The 25,133-nt window shown below is 35.4% G+C and overlaps 1 protein-coding gene across 1 annotated transcript; it reads left to right on the forward strand.

Annotated features, from left to right (window-relative positions):
- The first annotated feature begins 20,191 nt into the window (after nucleotides 1–20,191).
- LOC118648625 (collagenase 3-like) lies at nucleotides 20,192–21,031 on the forward strand. Its single transcript, XM_036294954.1, has one exon. The coding sequence runs from the start codon at nucleotides 20,192–20,194 to the stop codon at nucleotides 21,029–21,031; it is 840 nt and encodes a 279-aa protein (XP_036150847.1).
- The last annotated feature ends 4,102 nt before the right edge of the window (nucleotides 21,032–25,133 follow it).

The raw sequence follows: 25,133 nt of genomic DNA on the forward strand, positions 1-25,133 counted from the left end.
GTTGTTGGATAATTTAACAAAGATACTTCTGATGAAGTTGTTACGTTAATTGTTGTCACATCAGAGATCTTTTTGTTCGGTACAATTCCAGAGGTAACTTCCATTTCTCCTGTATAATTATTTTGAGGTAAATTGAAATGAAGTGAACAAATAAATAAACGAGATACATCATCTCCTTCCTGCAATTCGCAAGCTTCGACCCATTTTTTCGCATTTCTGGTTTTTTTTGGAAATCTAAAAATTAATTTAATTTTTATTTCTTAAGCAATAGTATACTTGATTTTATTATTTTTCAGTTAATTTACTTGTGTAAAGAAATATTTTCCGCTTTTGATGTAAATCTTCCACATATGACATGATCGCATTGTTTCAATTGCACATAAGTCATGTAATGAAAGTAAACAAAAATGATATTAACCTAATCTTACGTCGTGTTTAAATTTGTGGCGCTGGCAGCATTTTAATTCATTCAAACGCGCGCATGCGCATGTGACTCATAGTACACGAATTGTGGTGGAAGTGAGAGATTGCCTATATGTCTGCACCGTGGTGTTGTCGCTCGTATTTCAGCTTGACTAGCAATATAGTAGTATTACATATATGGCTACCAGGGCCGCAATCTGCGATCGCTGATCGGACGATATCTCAGGGCGGCGATTACGTACAGACACGACGGACAAATGGAGGCATATCGGGATACGCTGTTTCAGAAGAAGAGAATTGCGTTACGGATAACGCCTATTGCGTGTACGACAACGACATCGTTGAGGATGCGAGTCCAACGATCGTTCTTCGCGCCAACGAGAATACCATGAAAACCGAAATAAAGTGCTTGCATCTGATAAATTTCACCTTGCCGAATAATATTGGATCTCTGTTAGTTTTTTCCGCGGGACGCATCTGGAATCGAATAAATGCCACGTATCCGGCGATAAACCGGCGAACATTATGAACGTCAACGTTATACGTGTGGAATGTAACGTCACCACGGGAGCGTACAGCAACGACAAGTCGGTTCATACGATACACGAGTTCACCCGAACGTTCCTCCGGGATAAAAATATCGGAAACGCCTACGCACATCATTTACCTTCCAGTTATCGCGCGGAGCGTCACGGATATTACGTTGCGAGTGGTGGATCAAGACAGGTCGTCCCATTAATTTTCGAGGAGAGGAGATAACGATCAGATTACACGTGAGAAAACGTAGACATGATTAAACCACACAGCACACTTATCCTAGGGATGTTCCTGGGATGTCATTTTGGGATATCGCAATATCGTTGGATATCCGTGGACCGTCTGCGATATCCGAGGGATATCCAAGGGATGCACAAATGTCTACCGATTTGACATCCTGTAGATATCTCAAACGATATCCAGAGCATGTCCAAGGGATTTCCTGAGATATCGTAATATACCCTAGTGAAAAAATTTGTCAGAATTAAAAAATTTTTTTTCAGGATTTCTGATAAATGTTTCGATTTTTATAATTGAAACGTTTCTCGGAAAAACTTTAAAAATAAAAAATTTGATTAATTTAAAAAATTTTTGAATATTTCTAAGTATTTTTGAGAGTTTCTAAGAATTGAAAAAAACTTGAATAAAAAATAAAAAATTCTATTATTTTTACGGCAATTTGTAAGAGAAGAAGACTATAATATAACATGTTTTAGCCAAGCCGTCGTACCTGTTAAAGCATGTTTAATAGTTTAATATCTCTATACCTGAAAAAACGGTCACCCATCCAAGTGTTAACCCTCGCCGATGTCGCTTGACTTCGAAGACCGTACGCATTCTAACGCTTCGTGGTGATCCATAAACACTTCTTGTTTATGGATTCATATTTGTTATAGATCATTGCAATAGATGTTGTCAGAGGGATAAAACATGTATAGTTAACTTATATTTTTATAAATAAATATGAAGTTTTACCTTTTTTTTTTACTTTTTTACTATTTTTATATATGCGCGCAAAATAGTATGTAGACTAACTTATTAAAAAATCTGTTTTTGCTCTGTTTGTATAAAATAAAAAATTTTTTTAATGTCATTTTTTATAATTTTTTAGTATATGTGGCATATTATTAATATGCCACATTGTTTCCATAAGTGTATTTTCTTTATGTTCTGACGTTTTAATCTACGTTTCTTAAAGATTTAATTTACACTTCTGTCACTCTTTTGTTACATTATAATTAACTTTCCCTTTACACTTGATTTATGCTCCATTAATTGTAGAGATAAAAGATATGATGGAATATTATTTGAATGTAATAGGATATCGTAAGATATTAATGAATATTATACAATATTTTATAATATTTTAAGATATTTTTTGGGATATCGAAATATATTAATAAGATATCATATGATATCTTAAGATATTTTATGATATTTTAAGATATTTTTGTAGGATATCCCGGGAGCTACTCATTGAGATATCCATGGAATCGCCTTCGTCTGTCTGGGATAATTTGGGATATCCTCAGGATAAAGTGTGCTGTGTGGGAACATGCTCGTTATCGGTGAATCGCGAATGAAACAAAATACAGATTTGTTCGTCGAAGGAAAGAGGAGGAGGAGGAGAGGTAAAACAGCAGCGTAGACTGAGCGTAGACGAATGTTGCGTTTCTTCGCTCTTTGGGTTTTATAGTGAGAAACACCGATCATGACGATTGACATACTCGACATCGGAGATGAGCCAATTTTCGACGAACGTATCGTCAGGATCGAGACTCACACGTACAATCCGTACGCCAACGCGACGTTAAGATACAGCGACGAGATACGTATACCCATTCAGCAACAGGACCTGTACACTTTGCCGTGTGAGAGCGTTCTCTACGTCGAGGGAAAATTATCGGACGACAAGCGTACGTCAAAACTGGCGAGTAATTGTGTCGCCTTTATGTTCAATGAAATTCGTTACGAGTTAAACGGTGTAGAGATCGATAGAAGCAGAAACGTGGGGACAACCAGCACGATCAAGAGTTACGTATCGTTGACGTCGAAGGATAAGGATATATTGCAGAACGCGGGATGGAGCACACCGCTAGTTTCCGTGGACGGTTTCTTCAATCTTTCCGTTCCTTTGAAAATTCTCTTAGGTTTTTGCGAGAATTATCAATGCATAGTGATAAACGCGCGACACGAACTTATCCTAATACGCGCGCGCAACGACAACAATTGTATCGTGGCGCAAGCTGATTCCAAAGAGCCTAAAGTCATTCTATCTAAAATTCAATGGCAAATGCCTTACGTGATGTTGAACGACGTTAACAAATTATTGCTTTTACGAACGCTGGAGAACGGGCGATTTCCGAGCGTTGGATTTCGTTTGTGGGACCTGTATGAATTTCCTTTATTGCAGAGCACTACTAAACATTCGTGGGCTGTCAAGACAGCGTCGCAAGTAGAAAAACCGATACGTTATCTTCGCTCTACAGACCGAGAGAAGAAACATTCTTACGAAAGACGTATCTGTATTTGACAATTGCAATCTCACTAATGTAAAACTATACTTGAATTCGGATTTCTATCCCTACGATAACATAAATTTAGATATGAGCTAATACAAAATTGCCAAACTGTACGACATGTATGCGAAATTTCAAAAGGTATACTACGGACGCAACGATGACGAAGCCTACCTAAACGTAATAGATTTTATGAATTATGGTCCATTCGTGGTGATCGATTGCTCTCGTCAAAACGAGGCAATAAAGAGCGCCACAGTAGACATTCGTATAGAATTCGAATGCAAGGAAAACGTTCCAGCGAACACAACGGCGTACTGTCTGATTATTCACGACCGGATCATCGAGTACAGCCCCTTGACTAATATCCTGCGGAAAATTGTGTAACGTAATTGCGGAGAATAAGTATTGCATAGTAACGAAGAGATGTGGGAGGGGGAAAATAAAATGGCGCGAGGAGCGATATATAAGATCTCGCCGAGAACAACGATCGTACAATCAGTACCAACATAGCTCTCGTCGCGATGTCGTACGCGCCCGTTTTCGTCGACGTTCAAGGATTCACCATTCGCGATAAATTTCTGGTGAAGGAAGTAGCCGTGCTACGAGACGGACAAACGTTGATGCATCATATATTCACCGCGCCACTGGCTTGGGACCATCACGGTCTCGATTGGAAGGACGGAGATGTGGAGTACGATCGTGCTCGAAATATCATTTGGCACGCCGTTTGCGACTGTTTGACGAGCGAAACATCTAGGCTAATCTACGTAAAGGGAACAGAGAAAAAACGCTGGTTAGAAGAGCTCGTTGGTAACGCTGTTCGCAATGCTAACGCGACGATCGAAACAATAGACGCTGATTACGAGAATATTGGTCGTCTGGAGACTCTCAACGCCGTTCGGTTGTTTTGATGTAAGCGCCACACCAAGCACTGTGCGATGGAAAACGTCTGCAAACTACACGACTGGTCGGGGACGGAACGAAACGATCACATAAATATAATTACGAATAGTTCGGAATTGTAATATGTACTATATATTATTATGTACGCTGTATCCTAAATGTTCCAAACAATTCTTCATCTCTACCTAAAGTGTAATTATCTCATACGCTTATGCAACAATAAAGATTTAAAAAAAATTGTTAATGTTTCATGTTTTATTTTTTACATTATTATCATCCTCTAAGTCACAAACCAAGTGTCCTCTTTGCTCGACGTGCGCTCCGGATAACTTTATAGTAACATTTAAATCACTATGACGAACGAACGTGGGTTTATTCGCGTACGACCGGATGAAAGATTCGCTTTATAGTAATATTTAAAAAAAAATCACTATGACGAGCGAACCACCGGATGAGGATTCGCGATAAAAACTCTTTGCTAAACATGCGCTCCCAATAATAATATACGTATCAAAGTGATCCTAGGTTCCCACGACCGACGTGAGGACGATGACGATACGCGCTTTCACGCCGATAAAGAATTTGCGATATTCTCGTCAAGCCTCTTTGCTCCACATGTATTCCTAATACTAAGCGTACATCGAAGGGTCCAATGCGTTCCTATGACAACGCGAGGATTTCATACATTTTTTTTCCGCTGATAAAGAGGTAAAATTGTAGAAATCCTTGCTGGTCCCGCGAGATGCGGTCGGTATGCGATCTTTCGCAGTTAGAACCGAGGGAAAAGAAAACCATGAAATTACCGGAATTCGAAATGTGGGACGGAGTACGTGCTGAGGATCACCCCGAGGAATATGAGGATCTACTTAGAGCGGTGTGCGCGCGATTGGACACAATTACGTACGTGTCCAACTTTGTGCCGCGTACACGACTGTGTAGAAGATGTTACGGAGAATTACAGGGACGAGCGCTCCTGTGGTATCGACGAAAGACGACATACCACTCCGTAGTTACTGCGCTACACGCGGTACATTCAGCGTGTAGCAGGTGCGATCGGAGGCTAATAACGACACGACCAGCCTCGCAGTGTGCGGAGTGCGTGTCCACCTTCTTAGAAGGTGTTCGAAAGATACCGAAGAAACGGTACCCTGTACAAGAGAAAAGGACAAATATTAAGGTATTTTTATAATACGTTATCTATTTAATGATTTATTAAATGTAATTTGTATCTCTACAGATCTTTAACATCGTCTTCTTCGGCATCTCCGAACGTGCGCTCTACGAAGATCCGAATATTCGAAACGCGTACACGTATACATTATTATAAATATATTTTATACTATTATATTCTTATATCATTATATTCTTATACAAATATATTCTTATAACATTGTATTACTTTACAACATTAAATATATTTTGTAATATTATATAAAATTATATATATATGTCAAACGCATAGTTTGAGACATACTTCTTTTTTAAGCGTAATCGTGTGTAATACAACTATAATAGGATAATCCAAGCAATTAAATTCTATATAAAAGAATAATTATGAAGTTAATAAATTTTTTTATACACAATGCATGTTTTGGGGGCAGTATTATATATATAATAAGCGAATACATCGAGGACTGTCCTTGAATCATACATTTTATATATAAAAAGAAATTTATAGAAGAATATTTATCTTGTCCTCAAAGCATGCGTTTAAATTTGAGGTGTTCCATATATTAATGGTATACTTCGAGGACAACTACATACATAATAAATGAATATTTCGAGGACAGTTCCCGAATTATGCGATTCATATATACAATGGAAGTATTTAAATTGTCCTTAAAACATGCACTTAAATTGAAGATCATCCTTAAAGTAATCACATACTTGAAAGACTAATTTATCTATTATATGTATATGTAGGGTGTGCTAAAATGATTCAAATTTTAGGTCATTTTTAATGTTTATAACACCCATATAACAATTATAATAAAATTCTAGAATAAAATTCGTGAAAAATTAAGTAATGGTAAACCGTGACATACCGTAAAATAGTAGTCTTTTACTTAAAGTTTAGTCTGCTCTCTCTCTCTATCTCTCTCTCTTCACTTATTTAGATAATTCGGGTAATACACTAATTTTTAAACATCTACAATAGTCTTCATATTATGCGATTACTTGAAGAATCCTTATAACGCATGCTTTGAGGTCAAATAAATATCCAGATATGTAAAATGTGATTTAACACATTGGTGAATTTTAGGGGAGGGGGATTAATATCCCACCCCTTCAAAGAGTAAAATCAATCTTGCTCTAGTAGATCTATTTTCTTAAAAAGTTTAGGTAAAATAATGAAGGCCGATTAACGCAGGTGCTCGCGAATTAAATTCTTATAGAAATCACTGTGTCCAAACTATCCGATGTTAGATGTACGATATTCAGTTAAAATTGGTATTCATCCCCCTCCCCCATTCTCGACACGATTCGATAGTAATTTAACAACTGTTTTCCAAACATCTGTTTACTAAACAAATGTATATATTGAATTAGTGTACATCTACGTCATTCGGCGAGAAAGATCCAATACACTTATCGTTCTAGCCGCATACAGAAGTATAGGAAGAAATGTACAAACAACGAATATATGTTGTTATTTACATAACGCTCTTGCAGTTTCTTTTGATATAGTGAAGCCCCGCGTTAATAGACTGTTGAAACCCTGTATCTATTAACGTAGGGTGATCTCCTATTGCTTGGTTTCACTCCCACTTTGTAAAATTCAGGACGTAGCGGTATTGCCATCTAGCCAATTTAGGTTTACGCTTAAAGACTAAATGTATTGGGACACATAATTCATAAAACTGAAAAATGTATTTAAATTGTAGGAAACTTTAATGCTTCTGTATTTTCTTTAATGTGTCCGCGTCGCGGCAACGATCTATTCGGCGGCAGGATCAAAGCGGTGCGTTGGCGATAGCGATCTCTGGCAGGCCGTTATAAGTTCCGAACCGTGCATCTTTGTCAGCCCTTTGTTTCTATTTCCGGATTGTCGACAATAAAATTGCAAGTAAAGCGACATCTCTATATCATCTCGAATAAATTATATTTGCTGCATTCTAATCTATTATCTTCCTAAATAAAATTTATGTATATAAAATATTATTAGACAAAATCCAGCATTCAGAGGGGCACACACACGCGTACACGGGAGGGGGAGGAGAAGCTTTCGCCTCTGGCATCCCGCAAATACTCCGTCAGTAGAGGTGCCTCATAATCCTTAAATTATGCGATTACTTAAAGAAAACCTTATAACGCATGCTTTGAAGACAAATAAAAAATATTCCCACTGTGTATGTAAATATAATTTACCAACTCTTTCCCAAAATATTCATTCGTTATATATGTACATGTATATATTAAAATAGTGTACATCTGGCGTCATTCGATGAAAAAAAACAGTTGAACACGTTTAGTGTTCTAGGCGCACAGAGAAGTGTTATGAAAAAAAATTATAAACAACGTCTATATGTTGTTATTTCAATAACAAAACTTTTATAGCTTTATTCAACGACTTGTTTCGTTTAAAGGATAAGAAAACTGCGCTCGCTTTTATAATAGTCCTCAAATTATGCGAATACTTGAGGAAAACATTATAACACATGCTTTGAGGACAAATAAAAAGTTCTCACTGTCTACGTAAAATGTATAATTTATCAACTCCTCCCACTAAAATTTGTTCATTATATACATATATATATATTGATTTGTAGTGTACATCTGCGTCATTCTGCAAGAAAGGACAGTTCAACACAATTATTGCTGTAGACACATGGAAAACTAGTTTTAGAACAATAATTGTGTCGGACCGTTTTTTCTCGCCGAAAGATACAGATGTACACTAATTCAATATATACATGTACATAATAAACAAATTTGGAGGGCAGGAGTTGATAAATTATACATTTCACATTCACAGCGGAAATTTTTTAATTGTTCTCAAAGCATGCGTTATATGGTTTTCCTCAAGTAATCGCATATTATGAGGACTATTACAAAAGTGAGTTTTCTTATTATTTAAATAAATCAAGTAATTAAAAAAGCCGCAAAAGCGTTGTTATGGAACCAATATATAATGGTTTATATTTCTATTTCCATAACACGCATTTACAGTTTTTCTCAACTACTTGATTCATTTAAATGGTATAAAAACTCACTTTTGTAAGTCCTCATAGTATGCGATTATTTGAGGAAAACCTTATAACGCATGCTTTGAGGACAAATAAAAAATTTTCACTGTGTTCGTAAAATGTATAATTTATCAACTATTTCCCAAATATTCATTCATTATATACATGTATATATTAATTTAGTGTACATCTGCGTTATTCGGCAAGAAAAAACAGTTGGACCACTTTTATTGTTCTAATCGCATAGAAAAGTTTTGGGGAAAAAATTATAAACAACGACAATATGTTATTTCAATAATAAAACTCTTACGGGCTTTTTCAACGACTTGACTCATCTAAATGATAAGAAAACTGCGCTCGCTTTTGTAATATTCCCCAAATAATGAGTATACATGAGGAAAACATTATAACGCATGCTTTGAGAACAAATAAAAAGTTCTCACTGTCTACGTAAAATGTATAATTTATCAACTCTTCCCACTAAAATTTGTCTATTATATATGTATACATATATTGATTTAGAGTACATCTGCATCATTCGGCAAGAAAGGACAGTTCAACACAATTATTGCTATAGGCACATAAAAAACTAGTTTAGAACAATAATTGTGTCGAACCGTTCTTTCTCGCCGAAAGACACAGATGTACACTAATTCAATATATACGTGTACATAATAAACAAATTTGGAGGACAAGAGTTTATAAATTATACATTTTACATTCACAGCGGAAATTTTTTAATTGTTCTCAAAGCATGCGTTATATGGTTTTCCTCAAGTAATCGCATATTATGATGACTATTACAAAGTGAGTTTCTTATTATTTAAATAAATCAAGTAATTAAAAAAGCCGCAAAAGCGTTGTTATGGAACCAATATATAATGGTTTATATTTCTATTTCCATAACAACGCATTTACGGTTTTTCTCAACTACTTGATTCATTTAAATGGTATAAAAACTCACTTTTGTAAGTCCTCATAGTATGCGATTATTTGAGGAAAACCTTATAACGCATGCTTTGAGGACAAATAAAAAATTTTCACTGTGTTCGTAAAATGTATAATTTATCAACTATTTCCCCAAATATTCATTCATTATATACATATATATAATAATTTAGTGTACATCTGCGTTATTCGGCAAGAAAAAACAGTTGGACACTTTTATTGTTCTAATCGCATAGAGAAGTTTTGGGAAAAAAATTATAAACAACGACAATATGTTATTTCAATAATAAAACTCTTACGGCTTTTTTCAACGACTTTATTCGTTTAAATGATAAGAAAACTGCGCTCGCTTTTGTAATATTTCTCAAATAATGAGAATACTGATAAACATTATAACGCATGCTTTGAGGACAAATCAAACGTTCTCACTGTCTACATAAAATGTATAATTTATCAACTCCTCCCACTAAAATTTTTTCATTATACACACATATATATATTGATTTAGTGTACATCTGCATCATTCGGCAAGAAAGGACAGTTCAACACAATTCTTGCTATAAGCACATGAAAAACTAGTTTTAGAACAATAATTGTGTCGAACCGTTCTTTCTCGCCGAAAGACACAGATGTACACTAATTCAATATATACGTGTACATAATAAACAAATTTGGAGGACAAGAGTTTATAAATTATACATTTTACATTCACAGCGGAAATTTTTTAATTGTTCTCAAAGCATGCCTTATATGGTTTTCCTCAAGTAATCGCATATTATGAGGACTATTACAAAAGTGAGTTTTCTTATTATTTAAATAAATCAAGTAATTAAAAAAGCCGCAAAAGCGTTGTTATGGAACCAATATATAATGGTTTATATTTCTATTTCCATAACAACGCATTTACGGTTTTTCTCAACTACTTGATTCATTTAAATGGTATAAAAACTCACTTTGTAAGTCCTCATAGTATGCGATTATTTGAGGAAAACCTTATAACGCATGCTTTGAGGACAAATAAAAAATTTTCACTGTGTTCGTAAAATGTATAATTTATCAACTATTTCCCCAAATATTCATTCATTATATACATGTATATAATAATTTAGTGTACATCTGCGTTATTCGGCAAGAAAAAACAGTTGGACACTTTTATTGTTCTAATCGCATAGAGAAGTTTTGGGAAAAAAATTATAAACAACGACAATATGTTATTTCAATAATAAAACTTTTACGGCTTTTTCAACGACTTTATTCGTTTAAATGATAAGAAAACTGCGCTCGCTTTTGTAATATTCCTCAAATAATGAGAATACTTGATAAACATTATAACGCATGCTTTGAGGACAAATGAAAAGTTCTCACTGTCTACATAAAATGTATAATTTATCAACTCCTCCCACTAAAATTTTTTCATTATACACACATATATATATTGATTTAGTGTACATCTGCATCATTCGGCAAGAAAGGACAGTTCAACACAATTCTTGCTATAAGCACATGAAAAACTAGTTTTAGAACAATAATTGTGTCGAACCGTTCTTTCTCGCCGAAAGACACAGATGTACACTAATTCAATATATACGTGTACATAATAAACAAATTTGGAGGACAAGAGTTTATAAATTATACATTTTACATTCACAGCGGAAATTTTTTAATTGTTCTCAAAGCATGCGTTATATGGTTTTCCTCAAGTAATCGCATATTATGAGGACTATTACAAAAGTGAGTTTTCTTATTATTTAAATAAATCAAGTAATTAAAAAAGCCGCAAAAGCGTTGTTATGGAACCAATATATAATGGTTTATATTTCTATTTCCATAACAACGCATTTACAGTTTTTCTCAACTACTTGATTCATTTAAATGGTATAAAAACTCACTTTTGTAAGTCCTCATAGTATGCGATTATTTGAGGAAAACCTTATAACGCATGCTTTGAGGACAAATAAAAAATTTTCACTGTGTTCGTAAAATGTATAATTTATCAACTATTTCCCCAAATATTCATTCATTATATACATGTATATATTAATTAGTGTACATCTGCGTTATTCGGCAAGAAAAAACAGTTGGACACTTTTATTGTTCTAATCGCATAGAAAAGTTTTGGGGAAAAAAATTATAAACAACGACAATATGTTATTTCAATAATAAAACTCTTACGGCTTTTTCAACGACTTGACTCATCTAAATGATAAGAAAACTGCGCTCGCTTTTGTAATATTCCCCAAATAATGAGTATACATGAGAAAAACATTATAACGCATGCTTTGAGAACAAATAAAAAGTTCTCACTGTCTACGTAAAATGTATAATTTATCAACTCCTCTCACTAAAATTTGTTTATTATATATGTATACATATATATTGATTTAGAGTACATCTGCATCATTCGGCAAAAAAGACAGTTCAACACAATTATTGCTGTAGACACATGGAAAACTTGTTTTAGAACAACAATTGTGTCGAACCAACCTTTCTCGCCGAAAGACACAGATGTACACTAATTCAATATATACATGTACATAATAAGCAAATTTGGAGGGCAGAAGTTGATAAATTATAAACTTCACATTCACAGGAATTTTTTAATTGTCCTCAAAGCATGCGTTTATACGGTTTTCCTTCGTTATACACACATTTCATCAACTTTTTCAGTATTATTCTTCCGTTTTTACTTCTGCCGATTTACATACAGTTTTTATATAACCTTAGAAGTAAATATGCAAATTAACAGATGTACCTTATCACGTATTTTTCAGTAATTTTTTTATAACGTTGATGACTTCTGCCAATCCATCAGCCTCCACCTACGTTTCTGCCAATTTTTTTTCCTTCATTACATTTACAAAAACAATGTAAATACCAATTTTCAGCCTTGTACCTTATCACGTTTTTTTCCTTCAAAATTTGCATGTTTGGTCGCTTACTCACGCTTCCAGCCCCCAGACTGCCTTCTGCCAATCGAGTTATCTCATAATTAAGAATAATACTAACATTTTAAGCATAAATTACCCTTGTACCGAGTCACGTTGAATTTTTCTCGCCGGTTCTTGTTCTATCACGCTCTCATTCCTTTACTTTCGCTTTTCTTACACGCTTCGAGATTATTCTTTCACTGAACAGAATATAGATGTCCAAGAGTAATCTTGACAACGCACATATACGGATACAGTATGATAAATTGTACAAAAATATTCTCTACCATAAAAATGAGAAATTAATTAATAACAATACGCGAATTATTCTGCGTTCGCACAATTTAGCTTAAAGAGTCAGTCCAATTTTTATCATCATTAAGCGCGGAATAAAACATTAGAAAGAACGATAAAAAAATATGTAAATACTAATCCATTATAGTAATTATTTATACAACTCTTCCTAAAGCCAGTAGCATTAATGCATTTGATTTTCTTACATCGTTGAATGGCGCAGATGTACTCTATAATTTGGTATACGTACATTATAATAAATAAATATTTGAAGAGAACAATAATGTATAAGATTTAGAAAGAATTCTGCAATTATTAATGTGTCATAATACATAATACATAATACATAATTTTACATTTAAAAATAAAAATTTTTAACTTGTCTCCAAAGCATACGTTTAAATTTAAAATTTTCTTCACTAATCGCATATTTTGAGAACATTTGAAAAATTTATGTACGGTATTTGATAATTAGTATATCATTCATTATGGTTAGATAAAGCGCACTAAATTAAATCAAAAAGTTCTGTTTGACATTTTTGCAATAAGTTATAAATGACTAATTACTAAAAATAAATAAATACGGATGTGTTTATCGGGCTGATCGGGAAATAAAAGCGCGCGCCAAGATAAGATTAATTACTAACAAAAATATCGTCGAAAGTAAGCATACTTGCAGCGTTGTGGCTTTCGGCTCGCTTTACTTTACATACACTATTTTTACATAGCATTAACATTTATATATATTTGTCATCGTATAGGCAGTATGTGTATCCTTCTTTCATCAAAAGTAACAAGATGTGCATGATGCCAATTGCGCGCGAACGATATATTAGTACTATTATTAGTATAATATATTGTTATTCATCTATGTATGATAAGTAACAAAAATATAATTAGTACTATTAGTACTATTAGTAATTATATTTTTGTTACTTATCATACATAGATGAAAAATAGAATAACGCTTTCAGCATAAGTAATCCAAAGCGAATGCAACCTCTATATACATGGTGTCAAAAATAAAAGAATTCAAACAAAAGCTGGAGGTAGTTTGAATTAAACCAAGAAGTCATGTAAATGTAAGAAATAAGAATTTGGAAAGCTTGGATACGGCAGACAAAAAGTGTAGGTATTATCTGATACAGAGAAACGATGTTAGCAAGCGATTGTAAACAATGTGTGCGGACGGAAGAGGTGGGTGACATAAAACACGCGAGAGGCGACGCGCAACATATAATGATATTATGTCGAAAAATACAATCGATAGATCTTCTCTCTTTATTACATAACTGTAACTTTATCGTTTGTTCAACTCACACTTCTTTCTTTCACACATTCATTTGCTCAAATGTTTGAATTGATTATTCGATAAATAATACAAATTTTTACATAGTACATATACAGGGCGTTTGGTAAAGATTTATGCAATTTTTATAAGCAGGTAGAGCGCATTAAGCTGAACAGAAAAGTCCTTATCGTTTTTTCATTTTGGCAATAGTTAACGAGTTATAGACTTGTAAAATTTTCTGTATTAGCCCGGCCCTACCGGCAAATGCAAGCGCGCCGAGCGCCCGACCGCGGCGGCCGCCCCTCCCTAGCGCTTGAACCTTGAGATTGCTAGGCGCGCGGGGGAAGTTGTTACAACAAGCGACAATGACTACACACAAGCGACGCATAAAGCTGGATTCTCCCTTTGAGTTATGATAGTTCCTTATTTTTTTTAATAAAAATAAAATTTTCTAACGACAAAAAGTATGTGTGTACGTGTACATACATGTGTACAAAAAATATCAGTTCTAATGCTTAAAGAAGCAATTATTAAATTTATTTTTTTTAATAAATAATGATTATTTTTAATAAAAAATATTTTTTTAATGATAGTCTTAAACGTCGTAAACTGTCATTATAAATTTTAAAAAAAGCTATTATCATGTACTCAAAAAAAATTTATACTTCTTTAAACAACATTAAAAAATTTTATCGATTAAAATGGAAATAACCAAATAAATGTTTGTTTCAACTTTATATTCTTAATTAAAATTAAATAACGAGGATATTTATATTTTTAATAAAATTAATCCTTGTGATAGACTTATAATACACGAAAAAAACTTTGTGGTAAAAATTACTATGGTAAGTAGTAAACGCGTGCTAAGGAGGAATTATGAAAATTTTTATTATGTTCTTCATCAAATTACGATAATATTTACACTACTTATATGATATAATTCTCTGAAATTTCTTCTTACAGTTCGTGATTACTATCATAAATAATAAATTATACATAATTTTACTATAAAATTTTCTCCGTGTAGATTTACGAATATATGAATTTATTAAATGTTTGAAAACTTATAAACAATATTTATTTAATTCAAGAAAATTTTAGTGTGTGTGTGTGTGTGTGTGTGTGTACATACACGAAAATGTTAAACTTTTTTTTTATGTAAAGTGAGATGTTTATTATCAACAGAATATTTTTTTCAACCATTAAAGATAAGATAATTATTAAAAAGAATAAAATTAAAAGTGAACAATTGATTTTCTTAAACTAGAATCATATTTTTCTACGTGTGCGTGTATTGTATATTATAGTAATCAGCATGAATATAACAGTGATATAAAATCACGAACTAGGAATAATCATTTTTCTGTCACAAAGTGATTATTCCTTTTTCGGGTACGTGCACACACACACACACACACACACACACACACACACACACACACACACACACACACACACACACACACACACACACACTAAAATTTTCTTGAATTAATAAATAGTGTTTATAAGTTTTCAAACATTTAATAAATTCATATATTCGTAAATCTACACGGAGAAAATTTTATAGTAAAATTATGTATGATTTATCATTTATGATAGTAACCACAAACTGTAAGAAGAAATTTCAGAGAATTATATCATATAAGTAATGTAAATATTATCGTAATTTGATGAAGAACATAATAAAAATTTTCATAATTCCTCCTTAGCACGCGTTTACTACTTACCATAATAATTTTTACCACAAAGTTTTTTCCGTGTATTATAAGTCTATCACAAGGATTAATTTTATTAAGAATATAAATATCCTCGTTATTTAATTTTTAATTAAAAATATAAAGTTGAAACAAACATTTTATTTTTTTGTTATTTCCATTTTAATCGATAAAATTTTTTAATGTTGTTTAAAAAAGTATAAATTTTTTTGAGCACATGATAATAGCTTCTTTTAAAATTTATAATGACAGTTTACGACGTTTAAGACTATCATCAAAAAAATATTTTTATTAAAAATAATCATTATTTATTAAAAAAAATAAATTTAGTAATTGCTTCTTTAAGCATTAGAACTGATATTTTTTTGTACACATGTATGTACACGTACACACATACTTTTTGTCGTTAGAAAATTTTATTTTTATTAAAAAAAATAAGGAACTATCATAACTCAAAGGGAGAATCCAGCTTTACGCGTCGCTTGTGTGTAGTCATTGTCGCTTGTTGTAACAACTCCCCCCGCGCGCCTAGCAATCTCAAGGTTCAAGCGCTAGGGAGGGGCGGCCGCCGAGGCCGGGCGCTCGGCGCGCTTGCATTTGCCGGTAGGCTAATACAGAAAATTTTACAAGTCTATAACTCGTTAACTATTGCCAAAATGGAAAAACAATAAGGAGTTTTCTGTTTAGCTTAATGCGCTCTACCTGCTTATAAAAATTGCATAAATCTTTACCAAACACCCTGTATAGTATACGGTTTTCTTTGGTTTGAACCTTCAGTTTTCATTTGAGTAATTTTATTTTTGATACCCTGTATGTGTGTCGCAGAATAACTTAGATGATCCTATTGTTAGAGAGGTAAAAGTAAAAGGTAAACAAAAATGTCCTATTCTATTTTACGATATTCGCAATTAACGAGTTATTAATAGTTATTAAAGTAATACGATTATGAATACGCAGAGAAAAGTACTTTGATTCGTATGATTTTAAAACTAATATCTCGATAGTTTACCAAACATTGAGAATTAGCGCAAAAGCAGGAGAGGGAACTGACATGCAACTTCTCTTGTCTACTGTCTGTCCTAAACAGTCCGAAACCAAGCGCCTAATATTGAAATTTTGCACAATTTGAAATATACAAAATATTAAATTATATTTTATGTATGTTTTGAAGACAAACCATTAAAAAAGTAAGATACAATACTATTATGAACGGACAAGTTTATGAAATATTATCTAAATACTTTTATTAACCTATTAAGTTCTATGGCAAAACAAGTCACGATATCAAAAAAGGGGAATATGCACAATTAGGACCTATACGCCGATAACTTTGACCTTAAGATATGTTGTTATGGACATAGTCCTGAATAATTCCTTGCGAGCATTACGTAGCGGACGGCATTAATGTAGGAGATGTAGTAAATTAAATACATAATATCGGTGCTTTAGATAAAGCGCGTGTGTGCGTATACACACACGCGGGAGGCACGAGTGTTTTGCCCTTCCTCTCCCGCACTCACCTGCCTGCCGGTAGGGATGTTCTGGGCAGAAGTGCGCAAAAATATGGTGCCTACTTTATTGAGAAATAACTATAACTATAGTCAGTTAAGTCGTAATTTATTATCAACCAAATACGCACGGTACTTTTGTGTACTTCTGCTCAGAGCACACCGGTGAGGTGCGGGAGGAGGAAAGCGAAGGCCGCCTTCTTGCATTCTCTCGGTGTGTGTGTGTGTGTGCGTGCGTGCGTGCGTGCGTGCGTGCGTGCGTGCGTGCGTGCGTGCGTGTGTGTGTGTGTGTGTGTGTGTGTGTGTGTGTGTGTGTGTGTGTGTGTGTGTGTGTGTGCGCGCGCACACTTACTGCTTCCACCAAACGCAGTTTTCGTGTGTTACATTACGAAAACAACAAGGTCAAGTATTAAATTAGGCAATTGTTATTCCAAACGGAATTGTTTTCGAATAGTTTTCTAATACGTGTCCAGGTCACATTATGTCATTGAAATCAGAGGGTACTTCATTAAACGCAACATTTACCGTTTTTTGTTATTTTTATAACGATATCTTAGAAAGTACAAGCGACCACCTAATTCTATTAACAGTTTTGAATTTAGGGAACAAAAATATCTACATAAAATCTACTACTTTCTAATTAATTTCTCGTATAGGTCCTAATTGTGTATATTTATCCAGAAAAGTGTTAACGCAATTCCTAACAGCGTTTTTAGCAATAATTTTTGTAAAAAGTTGCAAAAAAATTTTTTTAAACAATTTGTTATAAACAAATTAACAAATAATTACCAAACTAAAATAAACCACGCCAATCAATTCTACGTGAAAAACCACGACGAAAATATGTATAACATGTCCATATCATAAATATCCATATTATGCACATAAAAACTGTTTATAAATTTTTTGTAATAAATAGCGATATTTACATAAACATATTATACATATTCTTGTTGTGGTCTCCCTAGAATCGATTAGCATGATTTATTTTAGTCTAGGATAATTATTTGTAAAATTATTTATAACAAATTGTTTAAAAATTGTTTTGCAACTAACTTTTTTTTGCAAAAATTATTGCCAGGAATGCTGCCAGAAACTGCGTTAACACTTTTTCAATATCGCGACTCGTTTCGCCAAGGAACTTAACCCATAGGTTAATGGGTTAATTTTTATCGTTATAAACATTCTTGTTTAATATTATACATAATAAATTATCATTATAAAATAAAATTACAAGTAATACTAAATAAATAAATTATGATTTCAAGGACTGTATAGTTGAATTACACTCTAAAATATTGGAAATTTTGTTCCCAAATTCATCATACTAGCGCCATCTGTTAGCGCTTATACAGAACTTAAATAGGACTCAAACTATGCATTTAATATATATATGAAATGTCCCCAAACCATGCATTCAATATATGGATACTTTGAGACATGTCTTCAAAGTATACAAATGTCTTCAAAATATGCGTTTAATAAAAATTTTGTCCCCAAAGTAACGTTTCACATATATATTTCTTTATACTTTTCTCCTCCTAACACGTAGCAGATCTTTGAAGTTTAGATTCTTCCTCGTGCCTGTGAGGGATGTTGAGATACTTCGGCGTATATGTCATCGTCTATATTTGCTCGTTCCGTTAGGAAATCTTCTAATAGATGTTTGTATTTGTCCATTGATTCGAAGCATGTCATTTAAGATCACATTAACGTAGCGATCAATGCTACGCAATTGATTTTGTACACGATTTCTATCGAATAACTAAAAAAAAAAACGAACAGTAAAAATTACTAAAGGAAGCACTAATACACAAAAATACGATACGTTTTATATACTTACAACACTGCGAGCGTTTTGTCATTACTATCGAACGTTATTTCTACCGACATAAAACTCGGTGAATTCATTCTAATTTTATCGATACCCTCGTTAATCTTTACGATAACTTTTGCTAACGAATTGGTATTCGTAGCTAAGCTACACATTTCTTAATTGTTAATTGAATTAACCACATTTGCAATATTCGTTAACTGTTCCATTTTTGTAAATATACATGCACACGCCCCTTGAAAAAACGTTGGAACTCTGATGTCATCCACGACAACACCCGTTATATATATATGTTGCAATACGTTCGAATTCCGTTTCCAACCGAAAAATTACAAAACGAACATCGAATTATAAGGGAAATGCGATATATACTTTCAACCGGAAAAAAATGTGAGTAATGTATTTTTTCACATAGGCATAAAAATTGCGATGATACACTCGAATCCGTAAGATAACGAAAATATAAATATTGCGATGATGCGTTTGAATCCGTACGGTTTCCACTGTGTTGAAACTGTATGATAACTGAAATGAGAATATAGATAATGTGAGAACGCATTTCATTTTCCGTTGTTTCACCTATAAATACATGTGATATAATTCTCTCGTTCATAATTAAATTTGAATTTAATATTTGACAATTCATATAATTGTATTTTGCATAAAATCAAGTTTCAGCTAACTTCTAAGAGAATACCCGTCCGGATTGTGTTTTCTCGAACATGTCAAGGGGGGAACCGCAAACGAATAAAATGCCGCGTCGATAAATTGCGTCTCGCCATTCGAAGTGAACACGCATATCTCGCAACATCTCGAGGAATGCGCGCCCATCTCGTAGTCGCGATCGCGATCGCGATCTCCGTCGTCGCTATTCGCTATGCCCTTGCAAACGAAACGAACGAATCGTCAGGGAAAACACCGATTTCGCAATTAATTATCTACAGAAATATGGATATCTCAACGAGAAGATACAATCGTTTGAAACCATTGGCGGACAACGAATTCTTCAAGACTCTATTAGCTTTTTTCAAATATATTATAAATTACCAATTACCGGTGAGGTGAGCAACGAAACCTTAGATCAGATGCGTAAACCGCAATGTGGATAACCGGACATTCTTATCTTATTAAACTAAGCGACAAGGATATTCTCAATATTCAAAATCTCTACGGTAACTCGACTACCGACAAGTCGCCGAATAAACCGACATCCCCCCCGAAACTTCCAGTACCAACACCAAAGGATATTCCAAACGATCTGTGCGAAATAAAATGCATCGATGCGATATTACTGTTGAAGAAACAAATGTATATCGCGAGCGAAAAGTACGTATGGCTGGTAAGACTGGACAATAAAAAATATAACCAACCACTGGCACTTTCTACTTATTTGAAATTTTTACCTCCGAATTATACGCGCATTTCAGCCTCGTATCAAACTCTGTCCGGCGATATAATACTATTCGTGGATAATGCTATTTACAAAATGAATTATTCGAGCTTCTCGTTGGACACCAATTGGCTAAGATCATTTTCAGAATTCGGATTGCCTGCAGATGCGACGATAAACGCCGCGATAAACACCAATCGGGGACGCTCCTACGTGATATACAACGGATACATGATCGGTGAGGTGGATGACTATACCGGAGGCATCGTTAAATATTATACTATTCAAACGATATTTCCGGGAACACCGCCGAATATTACGTTAGCTTTCCGATATCTCGACGGTAACCTTTATTTCGTGTCGCAACAACAAATTTACAAATTCAACGAATTTACGGAAAACGTACTCTCGGCGAGTAAGTTCGACATACAATCGATGGGCATCGATTATCCGCGATACGGATTACTGCAACAATTGCGCGACCTCTTGCACAAATTTACGCGAAATACCGAAACAATAATGAGAGAGAGGGACAGCAATTTATTTTAGGACGCATAATCCATAGAGAACAGTTAGTCTCGCGTAATACGTCTACCGATACGCAACGTAAGAGTAGAAATAATCAACGACGATGTATTCCACATTGGCGAAACGACAATCCGATACGTTCGATGATGGTAATGCAAAACGAAAAAATTCAGATTGCACGAATAAGGAAAATACGAAGAGAAAAACAAACGTAAGTACTATTATTTCACTTTTTATTTACAACGCTATTAGCCAAACAAAGTAAAATAATGATATTTAGAGATTCAACAATATCAACGCGCGATCCGATCTTCCTCGCATATTGGCGAGACGATACATGTTGACGAAAACAGGGTACAAGTACCTGAACATCGGCATCGTCGTAAAGTCACCATCGTACGTGAACATCGTACTCGTGGATTACCACGGAAAGGAAATCTCATTCACGATCGACGAGTGGAAGGAACTGGTAAAACTGAAATCTACGATAATAATGACACTCCGCTCCAACAACACAGACGACAACAACATAGAGTTACCTACAATTGGAAACAACATCTTCCTAGTTGGAAAAACAAACAATCTACCGATTCTGCGTTTGGAACATCCCTCTAATCGTTTGATCTTATTGTTTTCAACTGTAATTGTTATGTTCGATCACGATTACTGCATCGATCGCATTGTCAAAGCGCTCTCTCCGGTGACGAAAAGTAATGTCGTTAACGCGAAAGTAAAACGTTTTCAGGAAATCGCAGCAAACGTCGATAATCCCGCTGACGGTCCGCGCGCGATCCGGGAAAGCGCGCATTTCGACAACAACGATCATTGATTGCAACTAGCCGTTCTCTTTCATATTACCCTATATCGTAGTGAATCATATCTTTCCACTAGGCTAGCATAAGCTTTGATTGCGAAAAAAAAACGTACTTTTCAATCAGTATATATTTATTTACATTGAATACATATTTCGATCTCGTATATATTTATTTCACATATAAGATACATATACTATTGCGAATACATCATATCATTCGCGATTACAATTTATCAATCACCGTATTAGATATCGTATGATGCAACACATTATTTTTTATTCGGAACGTTATAGCCCGAAGTGGAAGGGCCAGCTACTTCCTGTACAGTCGCGTCGACTTTATCGCTGTCCGTCGACTCGTCAAGGCGTTTTCGCTTCCTGTCCTCGTAATTGGAATAATAATTATCGCTGCCTCTGTATTGATCCCGTACTTCCCTCACGACCGATACCGTCATCAACTCATTCGCCACGATCTTGAAAAGCTTGCGCAATATTCCAAACTTGCGATCCGTCTCCGATGAGGAATAAAGAAATTGCGCACGGAAATTGGAATATTTTCACCAATCGGACTTATCTCTACTCTTTATATCTTTGACCTCGTACAGACTCACGCAAACCAAACAGTCTCCATTTTCACCAGGGGTTCTCATTACGAACACTTGCCCATCCTTTACTGTCGTTAGATTTTAAGATATCAAACCGACGTCCTGATAACCGAAAGAATTGAACATCGCGTCGAAGAACATACCCTGTGTCTTGTCATTCTTCTTCTTCTGAGATTCTTTTACCTTCTGTTCTTTGGCGTGGAAATCCGTCTGAATGGCACAATCCTCCATATCTAGCCTTAAAATTAGCCTCGAGCCTTCAGCATAAGTCTCATCTCCACAGCCGTGCGAATTCGACGTATCTCGCATTCGCATTTTACGCTCTTAGCCACCTCACATTCGCAGTTTATATTCTTGGCTATATAACTCGATAGAGATGCGATGAGCAGCCTGATATTGCGCGTCGCCGAAACAGTCGGATCCCACAGCTCCGTCAATAAATCGATTAATGAAAAATAAGCCGGTGATTCCACTCTACCCCCATCATGCGATTCGACATCCATGCCGTTTCTCACTATGCAACAAATATTTTCACATTTAATATAAATTACTATTACATAGGATTACTTTTATTACCTACCTGCAATATATACTTTGAGCAGCAACACCAACCCGTGATAAATCTAAAACTGCAGCGCTCTAAATACAATCTCTTATATATCCTCCAATTTAACACACACCGTTCAAAACAACCCGAGATTTTATTCTACAAACAAGCACACCACTTCGAATTGTGCACATCCCGAGGAAATTCATCATATCGCGCACATCCCTAAGGAATTCATGCGATTAGTTCGACCAATTAGGTTATTATTATTTTTAGCTTGCGAGACTGTATCACGCACATCCCGAGATAATTCGAGAAATAGGCCTCGACCAATTAAAAGTTGCCGAGTAAAGGCGCAAAACGGATAACAACGAGATGAATCGCTCGTCGCGCCTGAATCCGTACGGTCTTTCGTCGGAAGCGTTTTTCCGCCGGGCTTAGGCATCGTCGAAAAATAGATCGCTCTATTATGTGCTTAAATATTAAAACGTCTACCATGGATTTCCCCGTGTGAAAATAATTCACGGGGAGATCCAGAGAGAGAGAGAGAGAGAGAAAGAGAGAGAGAGAGAGAGAGAGGAGAGAGAGAGAGAGAGGAGAGAGAGATGAGTCGAGAGAGACAACCAATTAAAAATGATGACGCGAGTAAAGGCACGCCAAAAAATGAAAAAAAGCGCGCGACACTCACCCATCCGCGCAGATGTACGCACACGTTCCCCATGGAATTCCCCGTGCACCTCAAACCGTACGGTTTCACCAACAAAAGCGCTTCCTGTGTGCGCCTCAAACCGTACCCCCGTGCGCCTCAAGCCGTACGGTTTCACTAGCAGACACCCTTCACACCCGGCACAAAATCCCCCACTCCTACACCCCCCTCAGTTTCCACTTCTTTTACATTCCCCCCTCGACCCTCTCATCTAAATTTCTATACGGTCCTCCACTCCTTTCCCTCCCCCTCATTTCCTATTTGATTTACCTTCTCCCCGCGGTACCCGTCCAGCACCTGATCGTAAAACCCGCATAGAATAACTACTGTTCTGTTTGATAGTTTTCTAATGCTTGCTGCTGCAGCATTTCTAAAATGATGCGCTTATGCTCTGCCGTGTATTGTTATCGGCCTTCGATCATTGACTCGTACAGATCTATCGTAAGCTTATCTGTACGCAGTCCGTAAGCTCGAGCGCTTTCCCCAGGCCTTTGCTTCAGGGTATTAAAATCGAGCTGTAAATGCGTTGTGCTTCGTTTGCTCGCATAACATGCTTCCAGTTCCGTTTTTAATTGTATGAAATCGCTTATCTTTTGCGTCTGGAAATCTAACATGGCGCGTCCTTTTAATTTAGTGCATAATATTGCTCCTAATAAAGATACTTCATCCGACGGGTCTATATTTTCGATCGCGTAAGTCATTGCACTCAGAAATTCTTGCAATTTATTTACCATCGAACTCGAGTATCATGCCGCGAGCTTCTTTTAACGACAAAACTCCGCGGCCTCTCTGTCGGCGCACGTCGTCGTCTGGGTATTCGAATGCAGTTTCACGCCGGCTATATCGCGTTTGTCGAGGTGCGTTTGTACGTAGCGTTTGCGAATTCGTCTCTCGCATCTCATCGATTTCGGCGGTCAGTTTCCTGACTTCGTGCACGTAGGGCTTCCCTTATTTCCTGCACGTCTTCTCTTTGCGTAGCAGTTGTGGGTCTTGGCGCATTTGTGCTTAATTCTCGGTGCAGGTTCTATATCTCTTGTTCTGCACTGGCGCACAGTGGGGCAAAAATGACTTTTTTGTTCAAAATTGTCTGGAGTTCTCAATTTTTAACGGAATCGAACGTACTGCGGCTCAAATTACTCGTAGAAAGATTTTGAAAGAGAAGTAAGGAAGCCCATTTTAAACAAAATTTTACCCCAAAAACCTGTAACCCAATTGTTCGCGCGGGAACACTCGATCACGGTGTTTTCAGGTGTCGCGCGCGAGCGAGGATCCGAGCGGCTCGTTCGCTCGTGGAGTCCGCGTGATCTCGCCTTCTAAGTCCACCCTGAGACGCTCGTGTACGCCGGGTGTCCTGGACCGAGCAGGAGCATGATGCTCCCGTTCGCGTTCAGGATGCCGCGTCGCGATAGTCAGTCGGCCTACGATATCTGTGGTGTACAGATCGCCGTCTC

The sequence above is a fragment of the Monomorium pharaonis genome, unplaced genomic scaffold (genome assembly GCF_013373865.1).
Source record: "Monomorium pharaonis isolate MP-MQ-018 unplaced genomic scaffold, ASM1337386v2 scaffold_55, whole genome shotgun sequence".
NCBI classification, from domain to species: Eukaryota; Metazoa; Arthropoda; class Insecta; order Hymenoptera; family Formicidae; genus Monomorium; species Monomorium pharaonis.

Coding starts and splice junctions, on each gene's coding strand:
- LOC118648625 (XM_036294954.1), top strand. CDS start 20,192: ATGTGGATAACCGGACATTCTTATCTTATTAAACTAAGCGACAAGGAT.